This window comes from Paramormyrops kingsleyae, chromosome 19, assembly GCF_048594095.1.
Source record: "Paramormyrops kingsleyae isolate MSU_618 chromosome 19, PKINGS_0.4, whole genome shotgun sequence".
In the NCBI taxonomy this organism is placed as follows: domain Eukaryota; kingdom Metazoa; phylum Chordata; class Actinopteri; order Osteoglossiformes; family Mormyridae; genus Paramormyrops; species Paramormyrops kingsleyae.
This window is the reverse complement of record NC_132815.1, coordinates 8,571,744-8,582,514: the sequence shown is the minus strand read 5'-3', so window position 1 is coordinate 8,582,514 and position 10,771 is coordinate 8,571,744. Positions and strand designations below refer to the sequence as shown.

The 10,771-nt window shown below is 39.4% G+C and overlaps 1 protein-coding gene across 1 annotated transcript; it reads left to right on the top strand.

Annotated features, from left to right (window-relative positions):
* Positions 1-828: 828 nt before the first annotated feature.
* Positions 829-5,535, top strand: LOC140580968 (uncharacterized). Its single transcript, XM_072702703.1, has 5 exons — positions 829-997; positions 2,315-2,372; positions 3,062-3,151; positions 3,464-3,640; positions 4,213-5,535. Exons 1-5 carry the CDS (start codon positions 986-988, stop codon positions 4,479-4,481), a joined length of 606 nt encoding a protein of 201 aa, XP_072558804.1. The 5' UTR covers positions 829-985; the 3' UTR covers positions 4,482-5,535.
* The last annotated feature ends 5,236 nt before the right edge of the window (positions 5,536-10,771 follow it).

The window sequence follows — 10,771 nt, the reverse complement described above, 5'->3', positions numbered from 1 at the left end:
AGTCCAAAGTGCTGCCCCTATCGCCCAGCCAGGACATACCCACTTTATCTCTAGACACTTAAACAAGCTGTCTTCATAATTAAAGGTTATACATTAAACTCATTTATGATTTATGAAGACGGCTTGTTTAAGTGTGTAGGTTTATTAAGATTTATTTGAATCAACTTGTTAACTTTAATGCTTGAACAATTTAAATTTTGTGAATCTAAACTTCATTGTCTTAGTAATGTTATAAAAAATATATGGTACAATTGAATACTCAAATGAAATCTGGAATCCTGGCTTCTCATTCACACCTTTGTGAGCTATAGTATGACATGACTTGTTTCCATCTGATTTTTAAAGCATTAAATCAGACAATGTCACTTTTTCTATATAGTGGGGTACCTGACGTGTACTGAGAAGTTGATATTTGCCTGGCACAGAGAAGTTTAGGATATTAAAACGGTCCCCCTACAGGCACAATCGTGTCAATACATTGGGCTGCGAATCATTTAAGGTGGGACCGGAAAATCCGAATAAGTAGCTGCGAATAAGGAGCCAACTTCAGCCTCCTTAAGGATTTGACATCACGTGAAAATTATAAACTGGCCCGCCCAAAGCCAGTTGATTGACAGCTTGGCCGTAAAAGCAAAAAGTAAAAGCAATAGGAGAAATGCAAAATCAATAGGGGAAAAACAAACACAATAAAGAAAAGCATTTAACTTCTTATTATTTTATTTGCAGTTGTATTTATTTTGCTGTCTTAATCAACATTTATTTTGTTATTCTTTTACAGATTTATTCTTTTTATGGTACTACTGTGACTCCATAATGAAAACACCCTTCAGCTTGCTATTGCTAAACGCCAGCTTCAGTCAGCGAATAAAGGGGCTGTGAGTCACCAGCAATCTTCTACGTCGCCTTTTCCCACCCATTTTACTTTCGCTTTCGTTGATGTGCAACCAAATGAGGAAACATTTAACGATCAAGAAATAAAGCAATCATGGACAATCAGGTAAGCAGCACGCGACATGAACTATAGGCATACAGTACGGAAACAGCAGGCTGTTATTCTCCATCCATCCATCCATCCATCCATCCATTATCTATACCGCTTTATCCATCTGGGTCGCGGGAGCCAATCCCAGCATCATTGGGCGAGAGGCAGGGTACACCCTTTAAAAAAGATTTTAAAAGTGTTAAAAAACCTTAAATAAACTAATACAAATAAACTACAAAAAACAACCACCTACATTTTATCTTATAAAGCCAATATTATTTGGTTTCACGACTATCTGAATAACTATAAGCCGGATAACAGATTCATGGTTTTGAATTTTCTTACGGAAGTCTGTAGAGGACATGCATAATCTTTTTTTTCTTTTCGTTATCTCGAGATCACGACTTATTTTTCTCGTGATCTCGACATAACCAAAGTCGTTTTCTCGAGATCACGACTTATTTTTTTCTTGTGATCTCGACATTAACCCATGTCACTTTCCCATGATCTCTAGGTTTAGTATTATCATCATGGACTAATGCATCAGATTTTAGGCCTACTTTGATCGTGGACTGTCCCAATCATAATCATAATCAGAAGGCTTTATTAATCCCGGAGGAAATTGCTCACATTGCGACTGCACAATCACATATAAACACGAAGGCAAGATACAATACAATATAAGTATAAAAATAGGAATGAACTGTAAAACAAATTACGGCACCGTTAAACATATACTAATAATTTAAATAAAAATAAAATAAGATAGAAAATCTCTGTACAGGAATCTAAAGTACCTTTGTCCAAAAGTTACAGGAAAAGTAAATAAGTGTATGTTGCACAGTAAAGTAAAAGTATGTTGCACCAATATCATAAGGGGTTATATTGCACTTGTTTGTAAAACCAAGTTAGACTTCAAACTGTGGGAAAAAGTCGAGATATATTGCACCGAATCATGGATACGAGGAAATAACACTGTCTGTCGGTGATAGAAAATTGTCATATTAGTGTTCGTCATTTGAGAAGGAGGCTCAGAAATTTGCATCTATGCCGTCAGAGAAATTATAGTGAACCTGAAGGAGTAGTCAGTTTCATTACCAACCAACTGGAGAGTCTCCATGGTTACCGGGTGATGTTTGAAAGATGTCGGCTTAAAAGAATAAGAAAAAATAAGTCGTGATCTCGAGATAACGACTTTGGTTATGTCGAGATCACGAGAAAAATAAGTCGTGATCTCAAGATAACGTAAAGAAGAAAAAAAGATTATGCATGTCCTCTACAGATTTCCGTAGTTTCTTGTCAACGAATAATGTTTCACTTTCAATTTTACAGGATAACAGGCCGAACTGGCGGAACCAAATCGGTTATATTTTCGTATGCATAATTTGTGGTAAGTCTGCTGCAAGACACTATGAGCTCTAAATATGTGTATTTGAGCTGGTACAGCATATGTGACACGACTGACTGAAATTAGAAACACAGACAGATAGATAGACACACACACACACACGCACACACACACACACACACACATGTAGGGTAAGCATATCCTTATGGGGACCGCTCATTCATTTCAATGGGAAAAATGCTAATGCTAACTATGACACACACACACACACACGCACACATAGACAGAGACAGTGTTGCACATGGGCAGCCGGAGGTGACGTACCAAGGGGCTCCCAGGTTCCATGTGCCCTGGCATTGTGCTGTTGATTATACTTATTTAGCATAAAATTTGCTGCAAATACACAGAAAGGTGTCGCATAAGAAGTCTTGTAATGAGTGCGTATTTAGAGAAAAAAAAAATAGTTTTTGCACTTGAGTGACCAATTTCATTAATAAACTGAATAACAACACATTTTATGAATAACATTAATTTGCTTGCATTTAGGTATATTGTCTTATTTTAGGAAATCTTATCAAGTACAATTTTCCTTCTGCACTGGCAGATAATTTTGCTAGTTTTAGGCCATCTTGTCTCAAAACAGAAACAGTTTATGAATGAATGAATTTGAAAGGCCATTTTTTGCAGTGTACTGCAATTGATTCAAGATTTTTTTGCATTATATTTTACAGTTGCTTTTTGGTTGCTTGACTGTCTGCTCCCTTGGTTATCCTTCCTCTTACGTGAACTGTATTACATTCTGACCTCCTCCTCTTCCTCAGGTAAGCGGTGTTGCTGAGGATTAACGTCTATCATGTGAATTGATTCATTTTCAGTCAAAGTCGAGAAAAATATTATGTCTGTGCCTTTTTCAAATAAATTCCAGATTTTACTATTATATCATCTTCTATTGAACTGTAATTAAGTTGTGATTACTGCATCATATTTTGTTTGAGGTGGAGAACACTTTAACACATACTGTAGGTGCATGAATGACAGACAGACGAAACCAACCATTCTGTAGAAAAGTTTCATGTATGCTTCCTGCTCATGATAATCATAACTCATCTCTAAGTTCCATTTCTCTTCCCCAGTAAAAGTCCACATGCTGGCTACTGGAGAAACTTTTCAGACCCATGAAACCTTCATGCAAAAGCTGAAGCTGCGGATAGAGCTCTGCAGTGCAAAGAGCAGCAACGTCATCCTGCTCTTCTGTCCTGTTGTCTCTCGGATTGGGACAGACATGGAGGCAGCAATGGCCAGAGTTACAGGTGAGACAGGATTCAGTCCCTCACTGCTATTTGTCATCTTTGCCCTGAACTGCAGTTGGTAGCCAGTTATTATGTATTTAATCAAAGCTGCCTTTCCTGCTAAACACATTAAAATCCATCTGTATCTGCTAATCCTGAATTTATCAAATTGACCATCTCTCAAATATGTAAATTAAGTCTGGCATGTTTCAGATTTTTGCAGATATTCCATATTTTAGATGTGTAATTTTTACTGATCCAGGGGCAGGAAACAAACATTTAATATTGGAGGTGTGGGGATGTATTGGTACCACCTTGAACATTTTTATAAGTAAATAGTTAAAACATCCCCAGATATATGTGAAGCATCTAAGTATACAATTCAATGTAAGCATGTGGAGGCCGTAGAAAACATACTGACATTTTTGAGAATCCAGCAGCCCCTTCCTTCTCCAGACAAACAATGATCTTTTTTCCCTGCACATTTTGCTTTTTAATTTCTCTCACAAAATAAGAGATGGAATAATCCATAGAAGAACAGCAACATCATCCATGGTGTACATGTTGACCTGTTTGGTTTCTTCCTTCCACAGAAGACAAACCTGTCATCCTGGTGTTCATGCACCACTGTCACGACCCCAGTCACATGAGCAACTCCACAGTGCACTCCAGTAGCAAAATAGTTAAATCCGTCGACTGTGCCTTCCATGAATCACATGGGCTGTTACAATGCATACAAAACGAAGAGGCTGTTGCCGAGGTGCGTTCGACGTTGCAGACGTACAAGCAAACAAACAGACGCTGTCCAGGGGGAGAGAGAATTAAAATAAATAGTGTGCGGCCATCCTACACCCGATTTTAATCAGTTCAGATTTAAATTTTGAAATTTGAATTTCATCATGTTTTTATATTCTTCCTGAATTCTGCCCTGATTATAATTTGCTAACAGTGTCTGTCTTCAAATCATTGACCAAGAACATTGGGGCATCTTGGGTACTATATTCCTTACACTCACCAAACTGAACTTTTAGGTTGCTGATTAATAATTATTGGCAGCAAACATGGTTAAGAATTAGTCTTGGGGACCAGAGTGTTGCAGATTTGGGTCCCAGTGGAGATCAGTATAGCATCACTGATAACTATGTTATGATATATGAAAGGGGAGCCTGTTGAAGTCACCTAAAGTGTCTATAAGCAAGGTAATGATGTCATTATGGTGCTGAGGAGATTAACTCTGCAAGTATAATATTTGGGAAACACCCAGCATGAAATGACACAAACTGATGAAGGCCGTGTGCCAGAATGTTTGTGCTATACCTACGTTGGACCTATAATATAAACACCGTCAGTCATCTTACCATCAGGGGTGGTATGATTCACCGATTCCCGTCGGTGCACTGGCATGAAAGATTGCCCAGATCTAGAAAGTGTGCGGCAGATGCGATTTGGCATGAACTTGGGATGCATCATTTGTCACATCTTTGCATTGGTAAAATCTGATTTATCCATATATAATAATTAGTGGAAGCCCAATGCCTTTATCATTTACATATGTATCATACTGTACCATATTGAATTGGATAGCATCATATTCTTTTGCATCACATTGTATCACATTGAATCTCATTGTATCGAATCAAATCATGTCCAATCACACTGCATCTCAATAGGAGTGAATCAGATTGTATCACATTAGTAGTTGCTTCATATGTACCTTTAATGTAACAGATCATTGGCAATGCATCAAGCTGTGTATCGTATCCGGCTCAGTGATGAAGATGCACATCCCTAATATGTACAGCCCTTGTATATAATTGTGGTTGTGTTAAGGTTCATATGTCACTGTAAGGAGGCTAAAAAAGCCTAACTGTAGTGTGTTTGATCAAACAGGAAAAGTTAATAAAGGTATATAAATATTTGCAGTCTGCATTTGTGTTGATTTAAGTGATTAAGTGTTATGGAGATCAAGCTTGAGTTCATGACTTGAGTTCTTGGCCTTGTGTTACACGAGTAGATTTATGTTGGTATCTCCACTGAACGAATAAGAAGCACACGATCATTAAAACTGCTGTGAGAAAGCAGGTCCGTAACAGAAATGAAGTAGCCCATAGCTCTTGGTGTATATCTGATTGCAAGTTGATGCACAATCTAACAATCCTGCAGTCGTACTTCTGGTCATGAAAACAGATTCCTGCTGGAACGTGGGACACCACACATTGGATTCTTTAAAGTATATTACATTTCAGAGAAGTGCAGGCGCTACAAGGGAAATCCCCTGATTGAGGCAGATCCCCATCCCAAAATAAATAAACTAAACTACAGCGTTATTAATGAATCCTATGGTATAATCACTAGGTCCATGAAGATCACATCTGTAACAAGTTCACTTTTATAGAAGATGGGGAGGACAGGTTCATTACCACTAATCTGCTTCCTGTTTGCCCAGTTGCAGAAAATTCCATATGTTGTCCTTCATTATCTGTAGACACTGCAAATACGTGACGTTGGAACAGTGGCGGCTGTTGACCAAAATTTTTAGTAAAGCAAACTCTAGACTGATCTGATCATGTATTAGTCATTACTATAACTATTATAGTAAATATTAAAATATCTTTTACACTCCAGTCCTAATCATTTTCCATTGCTTGTTAATTTCAGTCAAATGTAGCCCTATTTTGTCTATTCACTCAACTTTCAGTTGTGTGACTATTAACTTGATTAGCTGAATGTCGTAAAAAGTGTTTCTGGCAAAAAGTTTGGCCTCCAAAGGCCAAATTGGTCAAAAGTCGTATCAGGGAAGACAAATTCATTACCTATAATATTGTCAGTCAGTGAGCACCACCCATCACAAAACATACAGTGCATTTAGAAAGTAGTCAGACCCATTTGTCATGTTGTAGCTTCATGCTAAAATCATGTAAATTCTTTTTAGTTCCTCATGAATCTACACTCCCATACCCCATAATGACAGCACAAACACAGAATTATTGAATTTCTTGCAAATTTATTAAAAAAGAAAAACATATCAAATGGATGTAAGTATTCAGACCCTTTGCTCAGTACTTAGTAGAAGCACCTTTTTGAGCTAATAGAGCCATGAGTCTTGTCACACCTGGATTTGGGGATTTTCTGCCACTCTTCTGTGCAAATCCTCTGCAGCTCTGTCAGGTTTGATGGGGAAGATTGGTGTACAGCCATTTTCAGGTCTCTCCAGAGATGTTCAATTGGGTTTAAGTCAGGGCTCTGGCTGGGCCATTGAAGGACAGTCATGGGGTTGTTCCTACAGTAAGCCACTCCTGTGTTGTTTTGGCTGTGTGCTTAGGGTCATTGTTGGAAGATGAACCTTTGGCCCAGTCTGATGTCCTGAGCACTCTGGACTCGGTTTTCATCCAGGATATCTCTATACTTTGCCGCGTTCATCTTTCCTTCAACCAGTCACCCAGTCCCTGCAGCTGCAAAACACCCCCACAACATGATGCTGCCACCTCCATGTTTCACTGTGCGGATGTTATTGGGCAGGTGATGAGCAGGGCCTGGTTTCCTCCGCACATACCGCTTAGAATTAAGGCCAAAGAGTTCAATCTTGATTTTGTCATACCAGAGAATCTTTTTTCTCACAGTCTGGGAGTCCTTAAGGTGTTTTGCAAACTATGTGGGTTTTCATGTGCCTTGCACTGCGGAGAGGCTTCCGTCAGGCCACTCTGCCATAAAGCCCAGATTGGTGAAGGGCTGCAGTGATGGTTGTCCTTCTGGAACTTTCTCCCATTTCCACTAAGGATCTCTGGAGCTCAGCCAGAGTGATCTTTGGGTTCTTGGTTACCTCTCGCACCAAGGCTCTCTTCCCCCCCCCCCAATTGGTCAGTTTGGCCGGGCGGCCAACTCAAGGAAGAGTCCTGATTGTCCCAAACTTCTTCCATTTAAGGATTATGGAGGCCACTGTGCTCTTGGGAACATTAACTGCAGCAGAATTTTTTTTGCAGCCTTGTCCAGGTCTGTGCCTTGCCACAATCCTGTCTCTAAGCTCTTCGGCAGTTCCTTCGACCTCATGGCTTAGTTTGTGCTCTGATATGCACTGTGAGCTGTGATGCCTTTTATAAATAGGCGTGTGCCTTTCCAAATCATGTTCAATCAATGTCATTTAACACAGCTGGACACCAATCAAGGCGTAAAACCATCACAAAGATGATAAAAAGAAATGGACGACACCTGAATTAAATATGTCAGCGTCACAGCAAAGGTCTGAATACTTATGTGCATTTGATATTTCATTTTTTGTTTTTTAATAAATTTGCAAGAAATTCTTTAATTCCGTCTTTGTGCTGTCATTATGGGGTACTGAGTGTAGATTCATGAGGAACAAAAATGAATTCACATAATTTTAGCATGAGGCTACAACATGACAAATGGTTGAAAATTGAAAGGGGTCTGAATACTTTCTGAATGCACTGTATATGCACAAACTTTTTAAACATTTTAGTATGAAATAGGTATTTTGGAAATGAACCAAAAAAGAGATATTTTGCATGAAAACACGAATAAATAAACCATTCACAGTAAATGTGAATTAAATTTAGCCTGCTTCAAAATGGTGCTCCCATACACAGACATTAGGGTGACCAGACAATCCATGTCAGGGAGGACACTTTGAGCTACTTCGGGTTTTACAAACTACTTTCTAATTGAAAGGCTCCTGTGCTCGGCTAAATAGTTCAGCTCTTCTTGTGCTTTGACTGGTTTGTTTCCTTGACTGAAAGACTCATCCAGCTGTTTCACATTAGCATTAGTGACACATGCATGATTATAGGAGACTGACCAATCAGCACACAGCAAGAGCTGAGTGCTCAAGTGAAATCCAGGTCCGTTTAATTGAAATGGTAATTTACAATTCCTGTCCTAGCTCAGAGTGTCCTCCCTGACATGGATTATCTGGTCACCCTAACAGACATATGAAAACATTGTGCCACTGGCATATAAAAATGAATAAGAAGCTGATAATCTGCATAGTTTCCGAAAGCTTTCACTCTGTTGGGCCACTAAAATCTCAACAACTGCAGCTTCTACATTTCCCTGTGTTTTTATAAGGGATTTTAAAATGGGGTCTGGTTAAGCCAGTGAGGAGACTGATTTAATAAGAGAACTTGAGATGTAGGTTGGCCAAAAAAGATAGAGCCTTCAGCAGTTATGCAGAACATCAGCTTCTTGCTGATTTTCATTTGGGAGTATTTTCCAGTAGCACCATTGTTATGTCTGCATACTGGGTTTTCAGTGATGCATTGAGTGAGCGTTGTTCCACGGTGATGCACAGAGTTAGCGTTTCTCGATTGTGCTGCAATCATGTTATGCCTGAGTGATAAGTATTGTATTGGTTGGGTCTGTTGGGGTTGTCGATCTTGTAGATGCATGCCAGAAAGTAAAAGATGACAATATGAGTGTGATGATAGGAACAAACAAGGACTCAAATGTAGACCCAGAATGAATGAACCAAAAGGTTTTAATTGCAGGAAAACTCAGGGTCAGGCAATCAAGGTCCAAAGCCAGCACAGGCAAAAACTGGAAAGGTCAGTAAAATAGGCAGAGGTCAGGTGAGGTGCAAATAGAGATCAGGGGCTCAGGCTAACTCAGAGTCTTGGATTAGAAGGGAATCAGGAAACAAGGAAACAGATAATCATACAGGAATCACTCAAACTCTCCAAAACCAAGAGGGTAAGGCACACTGAAGTAGTGCTCCTAATCAGTCTGGATCTATCACAGCTGGGAGGGGCGTGGCTCGTAATAGAAACCTGCTTCTTCTGGCAGCTTCTGGCAGGAGAGGGGAGACTGGTGAACAGGAATTTCTAGGGGAGGAACTATGACAACAAGTACAGGGAAAGGAAACATGCATTTCCAGTTTCATTTTGATGTCGCTCTCCTGCAGCGTCATCGGGAGATATTCAAACTGTAGCTTGGTGACTCGAAAATGGTACGAAAAAGTGAGATCGTTCATGGTCAGCATGACCTCCCACTCTGTTCCAGTCTTCAGGAGGATACACTGTGTAGACCACAGCACAGCAGATATCAGTTTCCTAAGTCAGAGAAAAACTGTATTTAAGAAAAAGAATATCTGACAGTCCTGTATACCATCACTGTATTATTTCTGTTTCTATTTTAAATTAATTTCACTAGATCTGGCTAGACAAAGTTTGTTTGGGATTAATTCAGTTTTCTTATCTTATTTGAAATTATGATCTGTTGCGGTCATGCTCCCATTTGGCCAGCAGAGGTCTCTGCAGACCATCCTGTTAACTTCCCACTACGTTTCCTAAGTACCTGTACCTGTTTTGTATCCTGTGTTTCCTAATGTGTGACATATTGTTAATGACCTGCACCTGCTTATGATTTGCCTACCTCCCTGTGTATTTAAGTGTCTGCCTATGTGTCAGTCCCTAGTTGCATTCCCCATAGTTCATGTTTGTACTTAGTGCTGTTATGTCCCCTTATCTTTCCCAGTGTTTAGACCAGCCCTCGTTCCTCCTTGCCTTCACTGTGACCCCTTGCGATTCTTTGTTTTCATTTTACACATAAAGTCCAGTTTGTTCTTGCAAGATGCACCCAGATGGTCATTCGTTTCCATGTTTGCATATGACAGAAATCTTAAGTACTTATTGGTATGAATATATATATTCTTTTAATTTACATTATACATAATCCCATTTAGTGGAATAATATAATAAATTATATTGGAAAAATTGAGTTTATAGTTATATATTCTGAAGAGCTCTTTCCATTTGAGCAGTGTTACTGGTTACGGAATGGCTGAAAAAGAAATATTGTCAAGATGTTGCTTTTTACACAATGAAATGCACTAAAACAAACAAAACAATCACCTTCTGCACCTCCTTTCTTCTATGTTTTTGAGCTGGACCTCATATATGCTCTGTAGTTCTCTGTACTCCAAAAGAGGAAGTACGTCAAAGTTTTTTTCCGGGTGGCGTCCATCTTAATTTTCTAGCTTGTACTGTTTTCTGGTTGTACAGGTCAATTGGGTGTGATGTCATTCCCAACTGCGACTTCCAAGGTGAATGGAAGGCAGCATATCACATGCTGGGCCAGGAGCTCGACAAGCTTAGCCCTTTTGCACCACCAGATGGCGCCCAAGGGGGTCAGGACCTCAGT